The 18703-nt window shown below is 58.2% G+C and overlaps 1 protein-coding gene across 1 annotated transcript; it reads right to left on the bottom strand.

The window, feature by feature from the left end:
* LOC119856064 (CD209 antigen-like protein E) lies at positions 1-5692 on the bottom strand. Its single transcript, XM_038403142.2, has 6 exons — positions 5539-5692; positions 4696-4797; positions 3499-3585; positions 2906-3054; positions 1475-1578; positions 1-757 (listed from the first exon to the last, which is right to left on the bottom strand). Exons 1-6 carry the CDS (start codon positions 5612-5614, stop codon positions 556-558), a joined length of 720 nt encoding a protein of 239 aa, XP_038259070.1. The 5' UTR covers positions 5615-5692; the 3' UTR covers positions 1-555.
* Between the last annotated feature and the right edge of the window lie 13011 nt (positions 5693-18703).

Below are 18703 nucleotides of genomic sequence, written 5' to 3'. Positions count from 1 at the left end.
CATGCTGGGTCCCAGCTCACGCACTGTGCCCTGGACTCTGCGGTCTGCATTGCCCCAGAGGAGCACAGCTGTCGGGCGGCCAGAGAGCGACAATCTGGCTCTGGTGGAGCAGGGGCTTGATCTGGTGATTGCTCTGACCGTTAGGCTTGGGCAGGACCTGGGGGCCACTGGACTGGGCTAAGGCCGGGATGTGCCAGGAGCTGCTGCTCTTCGTGTGTCGATGCCATGCCGTGCCCTGCCTTGCCCTGCGCTCCAGCCCAGTATCAGACAAAGCCAGCGCTGGCAAGGGCTGTGCGTGGCAGAGCACGCTGCAGGGCATGTCCTGGACAGCAGGAGACTTGGGGAGGCAGGAGTGTGGGGCCTTCGTTTCGGGGGGTCTGGGCCTGGGCAGCAGGCTTCCTGTTGCGGGGCAGTCTGGGGAGGGGAGACAGCGCAGCAGGCTCTTGGGGCATGGGGGTGTATGGATCACTGGGCTCCCAGGAGGGGAGGAGGACTGGGAGTAGAGGGGAGCAGGTCACCAGGTGCAGGGTCCCGGGGCTGGGCCCTCAGCCGGTCTCACTGGGGATCGATGCAGGTGTAGGTCGTGTTCCACCACAGGAAAGTGGGAGGGGCAGAGCCATGGCCCCACTGCAAGGTGAGGGCGCTCTGCTCACAGACCCAGCGGCAGGGGTCTGTGCACGACCCGTCCAACAGACCATGGCCCGACACCCTCCCACAAGCCAGGTAGGAGGCGGTGGAGCGTGTCGCTGGGAAGAGCCTGGGCAGAGAGAACACAACAGGCAGCGTCAGCGACTGCTCCATCAGGACGTATCCTGGGGCCTCCTTCATGGAGATCCTGGGGGCAACACCCAACCCTCTACCCCACAGGGGCCCTGACAGAGCCGGGCTGGGGCCCCAGAAACTAGGTGCAAACGGCAGCTCAGGGGCCCTGGGCCCCAGGAACCAGCAGCAGCGGCAGGGTATCTGAGGGGATCGTCCCTGGGGGCACTCTTGGTCATGAGAATGCTGAGCCCATGGGCCCATCTAGTCTGGTCTCTTGACTCTGCTGCAGCCGGGCTGTGAGGCCACGGGCAAGGCGGGCACTGCCCCTTCCTGGTGCCAGCTGTAGGATGGGGCACCTGGGAGTGCAAACAAATCGACCATGTTCGTGCAGTTCAGGCATGACAGGACGTGAGGGGAGCCTACAGGGATCAGCTACAGACTGCTGGAGACCCCGCTCCCGGCCCCCCGCAGCGTGGAGGAGGGGTGGGGGTGGGGGAGCTCTGTGCAGCCTGCATAGCAGGCAGGGAGGGTGGGAGAGCTGGGGAGAGCAGGCTGTGGGCAGCTCCTCTGCCTGTATTGTCCTCAGCTCCCTGGAACCGCAGGAGCATGTGGGAGCGTCCCAGCACCCCAGGGTCCTGGAGGAGGCCCCAGTGGGCAGTTCTCTTGGGAGCCCTGGGAGGGGAGAGCCGTGGGGCTGAAGCCTGGGGCTTACCTGTTCAGTCCGGAGCTGTCCACCCACTTCCAGTCAAGCCTGGCATGCTCCTTCTTCAGCCCGATGTGGAACGTGTTGCTCTTGGACACACGCTGCAGGAAGGCCTGCCACACAAGGAGTTGATGAGTGTGAGCCCCAGCTCTGTCTCACACGCGTCCACATACTCACACATGTGTGCACACATGCTTGCACAGGCTGCACTAAGCAGCCCAAGCATCTGCGGGCAGAGCAGTGCGGCTGAGCAGACTGGCACAGTCCCAAGGGCAGCTCGCTCTCACTGGCGCAAGGTGTGGGCAGTGCCCGCCTGCACAGAACAGCCGGCTGCCTGGCGAGCAGCAGTGGTCTTGGGCCCAAACCCAGCCGGGCTGGGAGAAGGCAGGGCTCTGCCGGCAGGAAAGGACGCCTGCCCTGCTGCAGGAGCCACCATTGTTACTCAGCTAGTGGCAACAACGGGGTTTGGGCAAATACTCTGTGCTTCTCATGCCGCCTGTACCGGGCACGGCTGTCAATGCCTTGACCGTGTGTCTGAATGTCATCTCTAGCCGCCCCCCCCCCCCCCCGGCGCTTTGCTGGGCCAGCAGTGACTCCTACGGGCCAGCACCCTCCTCAGAGTGCCCCACGCAAGAAGCCCATTTGGCCGGTTTATACCGACACGCCTCTTTTGGGCCGCGTTGTCTCCTGGCCAGTGCTGGGACAGAACCGGACGTGGTTATGCCTGGTATCAGACGGGGGTGTGTGTGTGCCATTTTGAACAGCGCGGTGCTTTGCCCCCACTGGCGTGATCTTGCATACACACTATGTGTGAGGTCAGCTCAGGGGGTGTGAGGGCAGCACGCTCTTGAAAACGGTGTCACCATCTGGCGTGATCCCACACGCACCGTGCAGACGAGGTCACACCAGCAGGGGCAGGGTCACCCCATTCCCAGAAGTGCTGGAATGTCCAGTATTCTGGGAACGTGTGAGTGCCCCCCCAACCCCCACGCACCCCACAGCGCAGCACCCCCTAACGCAGCTCTGACTGTGCAGGAAGAGCACCTCCTACTGAGCCCGCCCTGCTCTCTGTGGCATGTGAGCGCTCCCTGGAGATCTCCCATCACCATGCACCCTGCACGGGAAGGACGCCCCCCTCTGTCTACATGCTGGAATTACACTGGCAATGGCAAAATCCTCTGTGCCGGGGTGACCAATGAAATCTGCCAAGAACCCGCCAGCCCAGTGCCAGGCCCCTCCTCCCCGCAATAGGCCTTGCCCGGAAAGTGTGGGGCCAGGGCCCTGCACTCCCTTTGCCAGCTCCTCCAGGCATTCAGCACCTTGGCCAGGGAGGGGAGGGTGGCTGAGTGCAGGGCCAGGAGCAGGTTTGGGGAGCACATGCAGCGCCCCAGTCCTTGGCCCCATGGTGCAGCTGTCCTGGCCCTTGCCCTGAGCACTCACCAGTGTGGCGTTGGCTCTGATGGCGACAAGCTGGGCGCCTCGGGAGCAGCAATCCTCTTTGCTCTTGGTCCAGTCCTGCTTGGCCGAAGAAAAGTAATAGCACTTCCCAGCGTCCCAGAGCCAGCTGGCAGGGCAGAACTGGCACCGTCCTGTATGGAGAGTGGGCAGCTGACAAACCCAGGGAGCCCAGCCCACGCTATGGCAGGGCCAGCCAGAGCAGGAGGGAGCTCCACACCTGTCTCTCTGCCCCAGTCCTGGGTTGCAAACTGCTCTGCCTCGGCCACAGAGGGGCCCACCCCAGGATCCCACAGCTGATCGGAGGTCCTGGGATGAGCCAGGGAGGTCTCCCAGCGCTCGGGCTCCCAGGCCGTTGAGGGCTTGGTGGGCTGGAAGCAGCAGGAGGTGATGGGCAGCCAGGGCAGAGCTGGGAGTGAGCGTGCTGGAGTGTTAGACACGAGGCCTAGATTGTGGGTGCCCACAGCCAGTGGGGAAGGACTCGGCTCCTCAGTCCTACAGGGCTGGGAGCCATCTGACTCTGGGGGGCAGCGAAACCCTCCCCAAGTCTGTCTCAGGACCTTGCCCCACTCGCGTACCTGGCAGAAACCTCTCCCGCTGCTGTATCCTGTGTTCGAGGCTCTCCTCCATGCTCCTCAGCTTCGGGGCACAGCTCCCCACTTGCCCTAAAGTTGCAGACTATGAACACAGGAACAGCCAGCCTGGCTCAGCCCAGGGGCCCCTTTAGCCTGGCCTCTGGCTCTGGCACTGCCCAGTGCCAGCTGCGTCAGAGGACAGGACAGGGAACCACGGCATGGCCAGTTGTGGAATAACTAGCCCATGGGGGAAATTCCCCCACCTTGCCAGTTAGGGCTTGGCTCAGGCCCTGAGGTCACAGGGATTACAGCCCATCTAAAAGCTCCTGTCTCCTCTCTGCTGGAGCTCTGGACGCCCTCGTTAGTCATGCAATGTTTAATCCTCATTTGGTTCCTGCTGAGTTTTTGGGCTTTTGTGTCATGGGGCAGAGAGTTCCCCAGGTGCACGTCAAAGGGTGTTTTGTTGTCTCAGTTTCAGGTTTGTTACCTCTGACTCCCTGGCTGGACCCTTGTCCCTGTGTTATGAGCTAGGGAGAAGAGAAGTTCCCAGTGTCCCGTCCCTACCTGGCGGGTTATTCTGTGCCCCTTTGTCCCTCTCAGGCCTGTCCTCCCTGACCCGCAGGCTCACCCTTTCAGTCTCTTCGGAGGGCAATCTCGTCAGGCTGTGACTGGTTTTTATTGCTAGTTTCTGAGCACCCTCTGAGCACGCAGTGCCCAGCATCCTAGGGCTCGCGGGCAGCCCACTGAGCTATATGATGGCACTGGAGAATTCTCCAGTCTGTTCTCCAGCCGGGGCCTTTTGCAGCCGGACGTTTCATTGGCTTTCCTGCATGCAGCGGGACTCCATTCTCTGGGCATGACTTTGCCCTTTGTTGTATTGAATTTCATCTGCCACCCTGCAACCCAAGGCAGCAGCCTGGCCAGGCTCTGGTGAGAGCGCCCCCTAGACGTGCTGGGGCCGGGGGGCAAGAAGGGAGGCTGCAGCTCCCCCTCTCGAGGGGCTGAGGGAGGAGGCCAGAAGCTGGCTATGCCATACAGCTGCTTTGTGGCTACTTGCCCCGGGCTAGTCCTCTGGGAACCTTTGCACAGCCCCCACCCCAGCACCCAGCTGGCCCTGGCTCCGAGCAGGATCCTGACCCCCCAGGGCCATGTGGGGCGGGTGCTGCAGGGTGACAGTGACTGGCTGCTGCCCGTACTCACGGTGCAGGCCCAGGTTGAGCAGCGCTGCCAGGAGCAGGGTGCACAGGAGAGCCAGGCCGAGAGCCACCCGCTGCCAGGGGGCTGCGGGGAGCCGCTGCAGGGCTAAAGGAGAGAGAGTCAGTCGGGGTCACCGCTGGGGGGGGCTCAGCACAGCAGGGTCCCCCAGGTAACAACTGGAGGAGCTTTTGGGAGGCCTCAGCATGGTGGGGTCTCCCTGGTTCCCAGCACGCGGATTGCTGGGGAGGAGGCCCTGGGGGGGACACTCAGCACAGTGGGTTCCCCTGGGTCCCAGCACACAGATTACTAGAGGGGGGAGCTCTCTAGGGGGCTCAGTGTGGCGGGGTCAGGCTGTGGGAGGGCTGCCAGCTCAGCCTGCCCTGTCAGGGAGTCCCCTTTGGTTGAGTCTCTGATATAACCTGTGTTTTGCCCGTTCCCCGTCTCTGGCTGCCCGCCCAGGGAGCTCACAGCTTCACAGACATCAGTGCCCCGGCCCTGGGAGAAGGACTTCAGCACCCCCAGCACTGCAGCATGGGGAAATCTAGGCAGGGAGAGGGGTCGGAGCTCGCCCAGGGCCACAGAGCCGGGAATAGAAGTCAGATCCCCAGCACCTTGTGCCCTGCTCCGAGTCCTCCTGAGAGCAGCAGGTCTCACAGGCAGGGTGGCTGTGTGTGCATGCCTGGCATGTGTCCTCGAGTCTCTGGAGTGAGGGTCCCTTAGCTGGGACCCCAGCTTTAGTGATCCCCCCGTTCCGCCCTGTCCCCTCCCCAAGCCACTAGCTCCTCTCTCGTAGACCTAGCCCCCTGAGAAGCGGGCGGGGTGTGAGCGCTGCAGGGGGTCCGTTACCTGCTGTCGGGGCTGGTGGGGGGAAGTAGATGTCGGCGTACGCAACCCCCTCTGCCATCTCATGGGCTCCATCCATGCTCCCTGCCACGGCAACACCCTCGCCCCCGCGCAGCCTGGTGAGATGTGAAATGGAAAGTGTCTCTGCACGTTTCCGTCCCCAGAGACGCCAGCTGGGCCGGCGAGTACTCGCGGGGGCGGTAGCCAGCTCGGCACAGCCCTAGCGGCTCTGCCAGGGGAGACAGGGCAGTCCCAGCTGAGACCTGCCCAGCCAGGGGAGACAGGGACCCTCAGCAGAGCCCTGGCACAGGGAACCGGCTAGGCTGGCCATACTGGGCTCCAGCTGCTCTGCCAGGGCACGGCCATTGGTCCAGCCCCACACGGAGCTGCCCCGAAGGCGACAAAGCCCCCCTTGCCGGTGCCTGGCTGCTCTGTGATGCAGTGCACACCTGCCGGGCTCTGGTTTCTCCCTGTCATGGCTGGTGGCTCATGCATGGAGCACATGACAGTTGCCCTGCGAGGCCAGACAGATGTGTCGTGGGCGGCCTTCCTGCCCCCCGCCACCACCGCCATAGGCCTCATGCTGCTTTGTCTTGCCTCTATGTGCCCAGGACTGAGGGGAACAGGGGTAGGGCAGGAGAAAGTGAGCAGGGAGCTGGCTGCAGCCCTGCCCATCGGGGCCCTTTGCCCGGCCCGGACCTGGCACAGGAAGCCCCGGCTCTGCCCTGCCCATCGGGGCCCTGTGCCCAGCCTGGACCTGGCACGGGGAGCCCCGGGTCAGCCCTGGCCATCGGGGCCCTGTGCCCAGCCCGGACCTGGCGTGGGGAGCCCCGGCTCTGCCCTGCCCATCGGGGCCCTGTGCCCAGCCTGGACCTGGCGTGGGGAGCCCCGGCTCTGCCCTGCCCATCGGGGCCCTGTGCCCGGCCCGGACCTGGCGAGCCGGCCCCGGGTTTGGGCCCTGCCCCCACATCCCAGCTGCCTCGCTGTGGTCCAGCGTCTCTCTGCTGCTCGGTGGCCCGTGATCTGTGGTTGGAACAATGGCTGAGCTGTTGTGTCTGACGTGCCAAGAATCAGACACCAGGGCCCAGTGCAGACAGAGCATGACTGCAACTGCCACCCCCAGGGATACCCTGCGTAAATACGCCCCCCACTCTCCCCGGGCCTCTGCAGGGCCCAGCTACAGCCCTGACCCCCCCCCCTCCCACAGGCCTCTGAAGGGCCCAGCTATAGCCCTGACACCCCCCCCCGCCCCCACCAGGCCTGTACGGAGCCCAGCTACAGCTGTGAACCCCCAAGCCTATGTGGGGCCAGCTACAGTCATGACTCCCCCCACCGCCAGGCCTGCGGGTGGCCAGCAACAGGGCATGTTCATATGTCCCATTTTGGCTGGGACAGTCTCTTTTTTAAGCCCTGTCCTGGCCATCTCAAATGTTTTGGCAAAAGTGGGTATTTGATCAGTTGGCAAGAGCAAAGGGAACAAATGCCCTCTTTTGTTAAGAGTGGGGTGCAGAGGAATGTGCAGGGGGTGAGTGGCAATGCCAGCTCCACGCAGGAGGGGAGGCAGGGCTCGGACAGGGGGCAGTCAGGGCTTGGGCGAGCAGTGACACCAGCCCCATGCAGGGGGCGGGGGGGAGGTATAGGGCTCGGGTGACCGGCTCAGGAAGCCCCATGCAGGGGGAAGGGGGGTTTGGGCTAGCAGTGTCCTGTTTTCCCTTTGGGAAATATGGTCACCCTACAGCTACAGCCCTGCCCTCTGCCCCCCAGGATGCTCTGTTCAGAAAGGGCCTGTGTAACGATGCCGGTTCTGGAGGGACCCAACTGAGAGTGCCGATTCAGGACAAATTGCTTAAAGCAAGGCTGGGGTTTTTCCACCTCTAAGGCAAACCAAACCAGACAGACAGAGAGGACTTTGGTCTCACCCCACTGCCTAACCACAAGTCACACAAACAATTCCCTTAGACACTCCAGTTTCCCAGTATCACCACCAGTGCCACTCGTTATGGGGATTAATGGTTATGAAAACCAATACCCCAGTAAAAGAAAAAAGGTTCTCTCGATCCCAAAGGACCAAGCCCCAGTCCCAGGTCAATATACCAGTCAGATCTTACCCACAAATCACGCTGTTGCCAATCCTTTAGAATCTAAAATCTAAAGGTTTATTCATACAAGGAACAAGATATAGATGAGAGCTAGAATTGGTTAAACGGAAACAATGACATACAGTAGTGGCAGAGTTCTTGGTTCGGGCTTGCAGCAGTGATAGAATAAATTACAGGTTCAAATCAAGTCTCTGGAGAACATCCCCAGCTGGGATGGGTCATTCAATCCTTCGTTCACAGCTTCAGTGTAGCAAAGTCCCTCCAGAGGTAGGAAGCAGGACTGAAGACAAGATGGAGGAGCTGCAGCAGCTCTTTATAGTCTCTTGCCATGTGGCCTCTCTTTCTTTGTCCCAAAGACAAGCTGCCCATCACCTGGCCTGGAAACACCTCCGAGTTCTGTCCATAGGCAGGTCCCTGCAGACCGTGCTGAGTCCCCAGGCGTGTCTGTCTTCTCTGAGTGGGTCAGGTGTGTAGCTGATGGTCCTTAATGGGCCATCCAGCAGGCTGGGCAGAGCTGACACCAACTTGGCTGGGGTGTCCCCCAGAAGCACAGCATGAGTTTGAAATACAGACAGTGTAGAGCCAATACTTATATCTTTAAATACAAAAATGATACATGCAAACAGACAGCATAATCATAACCAGCAAACCGTAACCTCATCTTAGACACCTTATTTGACCCCCTTTATACAAGATTTTGTGCCACGACAGGACCTTGGTTGCAACAATGTTCTATACAGTCCAGTTCAAGTCAATAACGTGACAGCCTGTCAGGCCACTTGGCAGAGGGCAACAGATGCCCCATATCACCAGCATCCCCAGGGCCTGTCTTGGCACAGAGCCCCCTGCCCAGAATAATGCTGCACAACCCCTCTGAGTGCTTGTCCGGTTCGTCCGTCCCTGTGTCAGGGTCTAACCGCGTCCTCCTAGAGCTTGGTGCAGCCTGTTTTTGAATTCCCCGGCGATCTGGCTCCCACCCATCCCCCGGAGGTGATCCCGGCTGTGTCTGTCTCACTGGTTGGACAGTTACCTTGTGTCTCCTTTCCCGATCTCCTTCTGCTCCCCATCTACAATTATCTGTATAGAGGACCCGTCACAGACCACAGTCCCCATGTGAGGCGCTGGCTCATGCATAAAAAGGCCCGTAGCTCCCCATTCCCCTCCAGGTATTGCACTCAACCCTCCCACCCCGGGGAAACCTGCACAGGTGTGCAGCCATGTCCCAACTTGTGCATGCCCTCTCTCCAGGTGGGACAGGTTTGGCTTCTTCTGCCTTCCCTGTACCCAAGTCCCTCCTGCCCCCTTCTCTGAGCGCCCTCTGCGGTGGGCCAGGAACGGATTGCAGAGACCCACTGCCTTCCAGCACTCAACCAAGAGCTTGCTTTGGAGAAGGGAAATGGTTGTAGCCCTAGAGACCTGATCCCTCCTCTTTCTCTGCTTTACTTTATCATCCATCCCCATATACACCCATCTCCCTCTCCATCCAGCCATCTCTACATCCATCCATCTCCCCGCATACATCTATCAGTTGATCCAGCCCTCTCCATCCCCATAGCTATCCATCCCCGCAGACACAGCTGTCAGTTCATTCACCCATTCCCAAAGCTATCTGTCACTGAGTCCCCGGGCGATGCTCTGGAACTGCTCCCTACGAAGCCAGGCAGGACTCTGGGGAAGTCTCCTTTCTGTGAGCAGTTTGTCTGCAGGACACACAGCTCACCCGACTCCCCCCTTCTTGGGTCTGACCTCGGAGCATTCAGCATCCTCTGCCCCTCCGTGTGCTTCCCACCGCCAATCCGCCCAGGCGGGGTCCTGGGGAAGCCAGAGGGTCCTGACCCCCAACTCCGCAGTCAGACGTGACTCTCAGCCAGCCAGTAAAACAGAAGGTTTATTAGATGACAGGAACATGGTCTAAACCAGAGCTGTAGATGCAGAGAACAGGACCCCTCAGCTGGGTCCATTCTGGGGGGGGGGGCAGTGAGCCACACAACCCCGTCTGTACTTCACTCCATGTCCCCAGCCAGCCCAAACTGAAACGCTCTCCAGCCCCTCGTCCTCTGGGCCTTGTCCCTTTCCCGGGCCAGGAGGGCACCGGATTCCTTTGTTCTCCAACCCTTTAGCTCTCACCTTGCAGGGGGGAAGGGCCAGGCCATCAGGTGCCAGGAAACAGGGTGTCGGCCATTCTCTGTGTCCAGACCCCTGCACACACCTGCCCTTTAGGGCTCTGCAGGGATCATACACCCTTATCCCACCCCTAGATACTTAAGAACTGTATAGGGGAAACTGAGGCACGCCCACACTATTCAGAGGAAACATTAACAACAGTCCCGCTTCTTCACACTATCCATCCCCCCATTTCCATCCATCTATCACTCCCCCAGCTGCCAATCCCCATTTCTCTCCATACACCCATTCATCCCCAAATCGATCCAACCTCCCAGATATATCTAGCTATCAATCCATGATGCCATCCCCATATATATCCATCCATCTCTCCCTCACTCTCCACCATCTGTCCGTCCCCATATCTATCTGTCCCCATCCATCTGTTCGTCCATTCCCAAATCTATCTGTCCCTCATCCATCCGTTCGTTTGTTTGCCCCCAAATCTATCTGTTCCTCTATCTGTCCGTCTGTCCGCCCCCATAACTATCTATCCCCCATCCATCTGTCCGTCCATTCCCAGGTCAACACTCCTCCCACCCTGCTGCTTCACACCACCCCGCTCCCTGCAGTGTCACAGGGCAGGCAGACAGACAGATAGGGGAACAGATAGATTTGGTAATGTGGCAGGGGAGTTTCATTAGGAATGGGATACCTGAGAGCCTGTAACCTGAGCCAGGAGTGGGATGCGGGAGGTAACACCTCTGCCCTGGGAAACTGGACAAAGGCTGCAAGAGACAGCCTCCTGGAGGGTTTTTAGTTTCAATTTTTTGCTGGGTGGTGGAACACAGGCTCCTGCCCCCTAGAAGGACTTGACTGAGGGGTCCTGGTTGTACCCACAAGCTCTGTTTTAGACTGTGTTCCTATTATCCAGTAAACCTTCCATTTTACTGGCTGGCTGAGAGTCACGGTGAATCCCAGGAAGAGGGGTGCAGGGCCCAGACTCCCCCACAGTCTGTGACAACTGGTGCAAGCAGTGGGATCTACTGCACCCCATGGACGGCACTTCCTGCAGTAAGTGACTGGGGAGCAGTAAAACAAAGGGGGATTGACGGGGACCAGGCGTGCTGAAGATTCAGAGAGAGACGGTTTCAGGGGGCGGTGAACCCCTGGGTGTGTGTGACCAGAGAGAAGGACTTTTTCAGTAACAGGGTCCCCCAGCAGATTGCAGCGAGCGGTCCCAGGAGTGGAGGAGTCTGCAGCTCGACCCTGGCTAAGAGGTGGTGACCTCAAGAAGGGCTGGCACCCTAGGGGTTCTTCCTGGAAACCGTGGAAAGCTGCCCAGGCCTGCGAGTGGCAGCAGGGAGATGTTTGCTAAACGCCTAAAGAGCGACCTGGTGGAGCTGTGCAGGCGGAGGGGGCTGCGCATTGGGAGGTCCACCAAGGAACAGCTGATTGCCCAGTTGGAGGAGAGGGATCGCTTGGATGACCCGATCCCTGTTCCTGAGGGAAGCCGCCGGTTGGACGTAGCGTGGGCCCCAGGGCCTGACCAGACTGGGAGGGATCAGACTGCAGCCGGGGACATCCTGAGACCCTTCCTACCTATGCCTGGAGGAGAGGTTAGGGGAAGCCCAGTGAATACCGAGGGCACCCTGACCCCGGCAGCCAGCAGGGGATTCTCCTGGCGGAGCTCCCCATCCCTGGAGCATAGGCGGTTGGAATTGGAGATGGAGATGAAAATGAGGGAGCTGGAGGATCATGAAAAGCAGCATCAGCTTGAGGAGAAGTTGCAGAAACGTGACCTGGAGGAGAAGGAGAAGCAACGTCAGCATGAGCTGCAGCTGTTGTGGCTGAGGAGCAGTGGGGCCCTGGCTGCGGTGAGTGAGGGGGGACCCAAGACTGCAAGGAGCTTTGATAAGTGCTTCCTGGCCCAGCGTAAGGAGGGGGAGGACATAGCTTCCTGACGGCCTTTGAGAATGCCTGTGAGATGCACAGAGTTGACCCTGCAGACAGGCTCCAGTTTCTCACCCCTTTACTGGACCCCAAAGCCATGGAAGTGTACAGCCCAATGAAAGGGACGGAGGCAGGGGACTACGAACTGTTCAAAAAGACCCTGCTCCGTGAGTTTGGGCTGACCCCCGGGATGTACCAGAAAAGGTTCCGGAGTCAGCATAAAACACCTGAGGTCACATACCTACAACTGGTCGACCGAATGCAGGGATATGCCCGCAAGAGGACAGCTGGAGCCCAAGCTAAAGAGAACCTGCTTGACCTAATTGTACTGGAGCAACTGTATGAACAGTGCTCTTCTGATCTGAGGCTATGGTTGGTGGACAAAAAGCTGGAGAACCCACAGCACGCAGGGCAGCTGGATGACGAGTTTGTGAACAGTCGGTCAGGGCGTAGCAGGGAGGAGTCCCAAAAGAACAGGCCCCCCATGATGCAGAAAGAGAGTCACCATGGGACCTCCCAGCGGGGAAATGTAGAGAACTCCCTCCAAAGGGGAACGCCTGGTGTCAGGACCATCCGACCCACTCGAGGGGACCAATGTGATATGAGCTACTATCACTGTGGCCAGAGAGGCCACGTACGGACCCAGTGCCCCAGGCTCAGGGACAGACTGAGCAGACCGAACCTACTCAGGGTTAACTGGGTAGGGACCCAGCAGGAAGAGGGGCAGACAGCCCAGGACAGGGAGGCTGCCAGCTTACCACCTGCTCAGGAGGGAAGAGTACCCCCGGCCAGCTCCTCCAGGGGGCTGGATACCCTGGACTCAGGGTTCTCGGTTTACAGGGTGGGCGCGGGGCTGTCCCTGCGGAGCGAGTGCCTTGTTCCCCTGGAGGTGGATGGCAGGAAGGTCAATGGATACTGGGATACGGGCGTGGAGGTGATGCTGGCCCGGCCCAAGGTGGTGGCTCCAGATCGGGTGGTGCCCAACAGCCCCTACCTGAACCTGACAGGGATGGGGGGGACCCCATTTAAGGTGCCTATGGTAAGGGTACACCTGAAATGGGGGCCCAGGAGGGCCCCAAGGATGTGGGGGTGCACACCATTTGCCCACTGAGGTGTTGATGGGGGGGGACCTAGAGGACTGGCCAAGCAACTCCCAGAATGCCCTGGTTGTGACCCATAGCCAAAGCCGGTGAGGGGCACTGCGCCCCCGACCTTGGGGAGGGTACCACACCGGAGGTACAGGACCCTACCCTGTTGGGGAGGGAGCTCCGAGGGGCACGGCTCAGAGAGGCTGTGGCCTCAGACCCAGCCAGCGAGAGGGAACCGGGCCCCATCCCTTCCCCAGCCACTGAGTTCCAGGCCGAGTTGCAGAAAGATCCCTCCTTGCGGAAGCTCAGGGACCTGGCCAACCTCAGCATGGGACGGACCATGAGGAGAGGTTGCCAGGAGAGGTTCCTGTGGGAGAAGGGGTTCCTGTACCGAGAATGGGCTCCCCCAAGGGAAGTGGAGTCCTGTGGGGTCAGGAGGCAGCTGGTGGTCCCCCAGAAGTATCGCCGCAAGCTCCTATACCTGGCCCATGACATTCCCCTCTCAGGGCACCAGGGAATCCGGTGCACCCGGCAGAGGCTGCTACAGAACTTTTACTGGCCTGGGGTCTTTACCACTGTCCGGCAGTATTGCCGATCCTGTGTCCCCTGTCAGAGGGTGGGGAAGGCCCCGGACAAGGGGAAAGCGGCTTTGAGACCTTTGCCCATCATAGAGGAACCTTTCCAGAAGGTGGCCATGGACATAGCGGGGCCTCTCAGCAAGACGACCCGGTCGGGGAAGAAATACATTCTGGTGGTCGTAGATTTTGCCACCTGCTACCCCGAGGCAGTGCCCTGAGCTTCCACTGAAGCAGACACCATGGCAGATGCGCTGCTGACCATTTTCAGCCGAGTGGGGTTCCCCAAGGAAGTCTTGACAGACCAAAGATCCAACTTCATGTTGGCCCTGCTCCGGTGCTTGTGGGAGAAATGTGGAGTCTGGCACAACTGGGCCTCAGCGTATCACCCCCAGTCCAATGGGCTGGTGGAGAGGTTCAATGGGATGCTACAGATGATGCTGAAAACCTTTATGAACCAGCATCCGCAGGACTGGGACAAGTACTTACGTCACCTGCTGTTCGCGTACAGGGAGGTGCCCCAGGAGTCTACCTGATTTTCACCTTTTGAACTGTTATATGGAAGGAGGGTAAGGGGCCCCCTGCACCTGATCAGAGACGAATGGGAGGGGAAGGCCACTCCCGATGGAGAGTCAGTGGTGGAGTATGTCTTGATCTTCCGAGAGAGACTTGCTGAACTCATGGGCCTGGCCAGGGAGAATCTTGCCAGAGCCCAGAAGAAGCAGAAGCTCCGGTATGACCGCACGGCGCAGGCCCGCGCCTACACCACTGGGGATCCGGTGATGGTTCTCATGCCCGTGAGAAAGAACAAACTACAGGCTGCCTGGGAGGGCCCTTTCAAGGTTGTCAAGCAGCTAAATGAGGTAAACTATGTGGTGGAGCTGTCGAACCGGGTGCACCACCGCCGGGTGTACCATGTGAATAGGATGAAGCCATATTAAGACAGGGGAATGTGGTGTTGGCCGTGTGTGGACATTGGGAGGAGCAGGGAGATGACCCTTTAGTAGATCTATTCCCTGGGACCAGAGCTGGTTCACCCCTGGAAACAATTCCCCTCTCGGATCAGCTAACCCCTGCCCAGCAAGCTGAGATCAGGGGGGTGCTGCATCCGTACCGACAGCTGTTTTCCAACCAGCCTGGATGCACTAATCTGACTGTCCACCGGGTGCAGACAGGATCACACCCGCCGATAAGATGCTCCCCCTTCCGCGTCACAGGGAAAGCTGCACAGGACCTGGAAAGAGAGGTCTGGGACATGCTGGCTTTTGGGGTGATCCAGCCATCTGCCAGCCCTTGGGCCTCACCGGTGGTGCTGGTCCCCAAAAGAACGGGTCGATCTGATTCTGTGTGGACTATCGGAAGCTCAATGCCATCACTGTATCTTATGCCTACCCCATGGCCAGGCCTGATGAGCTCCTAGACAAATTGGGAGGAGCTCAATACCTTACCACCATGGAGCTTACAAAGGGCTACTGGCAAGTGCCGCTGGATGCAGATGCCCGGCTGAAATCGGCCTTTATCACCCCTCTGGGGCTCTGTGAGTTCCTGACCCTGCCTTTCAGCCTCAAGGGAGCATCGGCCACCTTCCAGCGCCTGGTGGATCAGCTACTGAGCGGGATGGAGAGTTTTGCCATGGCTTATATTGATGACATCTGTGTCTTTAGCCAGACCTGGGAGGACCATGTGGGGTGGACCGGGTGGGAAGCGGCTGCCTAAAGCCAGAACCAGCCAAGGTGGAGGTGATCAGGGACTGGCCCGCCCCCAAAACCAAAAAGCAGGTCCAAGCCTTTATTGGGATGGCGGGGTACTAGTGGAGATTCATGCCCCACTTTAGCACTATAGCCCCCCCATCACTGGACTATGCAAGAAGGGGAAGCCAGACAAGGTGGTCTGGACTGAGCAGTGCCAGGAGGCTCTCGGGGCGCTGAAGGAGGCTCTAGTCAGTGGCCCAGTTCTGGCAAACTCAGACTTTGACAAGCCCTTTATGGTGTTCACCGACGCCTCAGACACGGGACTGGGGGTGGTGTTAATGCAGGAGGATGAAAAGGGGGAGAGACACCCCATTGTGTACCTGAGCAAGAAGTTGCTACCCTGGGAGCAACACTACGTGGCCATCGAGAAGGAGTGCCTGGCCATGGTGTGGGCCCTCAAGAAACTAGAGCCACATCTCTTCGGGTGACGCTTCACCGCCTACACCGACCACTCTCCCCTGACCTGGCTGCACCAGATGAAAGGAGCCAGCACCAAACTCCTGAGATGGAGCCTGCTCCTGCAGGATTATGACATGGACGTGGTCCATGTGAAGGGAAGTGCCAACATGATAGTGCATACATTGTGCTGGAGAGCAGGGCCCTGAATTTCCCCAGGTCACTGGTCAGAGCGACCCTGCTCAGTTCAGTTTCTCACAGGGGAGAGATGTGATGTAGCAGGGAGGGGGGAGTGTTGACCTGGGAATGTGGCACGGGGGGGTTTATTGAGGATGGGATACCTGAGAGCTTGTAACCTGAGCCAGGAGGGGGAGGGAGGAGATAACACCTCTGCCCTGGAAACTGGACAAAGGCTGCAGGAGAGAGCCTGCTGGGGGGTTTTGGTTTCAGTTTGGTGCTGGGTGGTGGAACGCAGGGAACCCCAAGGCTGGGGTGTCACGGAGTCCCCGGGCGATGCTCTGGAACTGCTCCCTACAAATCCAGGCAGGACTCTGGGGAAGTCTCCTCTCTGAGAGCAGACTGTCCCCAGGGCAAGAAGCTCACACGGCTTCCACCTTCCTGGGTCTGACCTCGGAGCATTCAGCATCCTCTGCCCCTCTGTGCGCTTCCCACAGCGAGTCCGCCCAGGCAGGGTCCTGGGGAAGCCAGAGGGTCCTGCCCCCCAACTCCGCAGTCAGACGGGACTCTCAGCCAGCCAGTAAAACAGAAGGTTTATTAGACGACAGGAACATGGTCTAAAACAGAGCTTGTAGGTGCAGAGAACAGGACCCCTCACGGGTCCATTTTGGGGGACAGTGAGCCAGACAACCCCATCTGCACTTCACTCCATGTCCCCAGCCAGCCCCAAACTCACTCACCCTCCAGCCCCTTGTCCTCTGGGCTTTGTCCCTTTCCTGGGCCAGGAGGTCACCTGATTCCTTCGTTCTCCAATCCTTTAGCTCTCACCTTGTGGGGGAAGGGCCCAGGCCATCAATTGCCAGGACACAGAGTGTCGGCCATTTACGTACACTGGCCCTTTGGTCTGCAACAATTACGCCCCCTTATCCCATCACCTAGAGACTTAAGACATGCATTGGGGAAACTGAGGCACCCCTACAGCATTCAGAGGAAACATTAAGAACAGTCCAACTTCATCATATTGGAGAGAGCCTGCTGGAGGGTTTTTGGTTTCAATTTTTTGCTGTGTCGTGGAAGGCAGGGAACCCCAAGGCTGGGGTCTAAGCTCCCTGCCCCCCGGAAGCACTTGACTGAGGGGTCCTGGTTGTACCCACAAGCTCTGTTTTAGACTGTGTTCCTATTGTCCAATAAACCTTCCATTTTACTGGCTGGCTGTGAGTCACGGTGAATCCCAGGGTGCAGGGTCCGGATTCCACACACTCTGTGACACGCCCCCATGTCTATCTGTCCATCCATTCCCAAATCTATCTTTCCCCCATTCATCCGTTTGTTCACCTCCATATCTATCTGTCCCCATCCATCTGTCCATACATCCCCAAATCTGTCCACCTATCCATCTGTCCACCCCGTGACACATGACTAGAAAGAGTTAAACATCCTACAAAAGAAATAACCCACAGAAGCCTGGGGAGGTAACAGTTTGTGTTTTTGTGTATTTACATATGTGTGAGTAGGGTCAACAGTGTACTCATTAGTCCCTGTCTGTGCTGTATTCTGATCATTCAGAGGTCAAAAGAAGATCCTAGCATTTAATGAATTGTAAACACGGGCTATCTCGGTATTCATCTCTCTTTGAAGTGTACTGTGAATGGTGGAGGAAAAAGCAAATGGCATTATGTTAATTCGGATAGCTAAGTACCGGTGATGGACCTCCTGCAAAGTCATCCTAATTACCTTTTTTTCCGGTGAGGAAATCCCAGCTTGTCAAAGAGGACATGAAATTGTATAAAAGATCCTTGGGTCCTGATTCTGTCATCTCAGATCTGCTTAGGCTTCATCAGGGGAAGTTTGAGTCACAAGACTGAGGTCCCAGTTATGCTGGTACGCCCTGAATATGAGATTTGGACATTGGACTATGACTTATGAATTGAATTCTAAAGGAACTCTTTGCAACTACAAAGCTCACCATCTTTGCTATGAATCTGGACCTCAGTGAATTGAACTCACGTCTGTCTGTATATTGATCTTTTAACCATACTCTCTCTCTTGTTTTTTAATAAATTTTAGTTTAGTTAATGAATTGCCTGTAGCGTGTATTTGGGTAAGATCTGAAACATTCATTAACCTGGGTGGTAATGTGTCCGATCCTTTGGGATTGGTATAACCTGTTCTTTTATATGATGAAATAAGATTTACAGAAATTTTCATCATATTTGACATGGGTACCTGGAGGGAGGCCTGAGGCTGGATCACTTTAAGAGAACTGTGTTGTTTGGACTTCTGAGTAACCAGTAAGGTAATAACGAAGCTGTTTTATGCTGGTTTGGTGAATCTAAGTATTGGAATATCCACCAGCTTTATGGGGATTATCTGCCCCGTTCTTTGCAATTCACCCTAATTGTGTGACCACAGCTGGCTCCCCACTAGGACCCCATCACACCCCCATATCTATCTGTCCCTGTCCATCTGTCTGTCCATCCCCAAATCTATCTGTTCCCATATCCGTCTGTCTGCTCACCCCCATATCTATCTGTTCCCATCCCCATCCATCCGACCCCATATCTATCTAACCCTATCCCCATCCATCCATCCACCCCCATTTTTATCTGTCCCTGTCCCCATCCGTCCATCCACCCCCAAATCTATCTGTCCCTGTCCCCATCCATCCATCCGCCCCCATTTCTATCTGTCCCCATCCCCATCTGTCCATCCGCCCCCAAATCTATCTATCCCTGCCCCCAAATCTATCTATCCGTCCATCCTCAAATCTATCTGTTCCCGTATCCGTCTGTCTGCCCACCCCCAAATCTATCTGTACCCATCCCCATCCGTCCATCTGCCCCCAAATCTGTCTTTCCCCCCATCCCTAGGCCAGCGCTCCCTCCACCCTTCCCCACCCAGCCTGTCTCTGTTTGGGTGGCGGGGGCAGTGCTGGGCTCCCCCTGCCTGGCTCGGGGCCGCCCCGGGACTATGTTTCCCAGTGCCCTGCACTTGGGTGCGGCCGGCTGCACATGCTCGGTGCCTGG

This window comes from Dermochelys coriacea, chromosome 5 (assembly GCF_009764565.3).
Source record: "Dermochelys coriacea isolate rDerCor1 chromosome 5, rDerCor1.pri.v4, whole genome shotgun sequence".
Lineage (NCBI taxonomy): Eukaryota > Metazoa > Chordata > Testudines > Dermochelyidae > Dermochelys > Dermochelys coriacea.
This window is presented reverse-complemented; position numbering and strand designations above follow the sequence as displayed.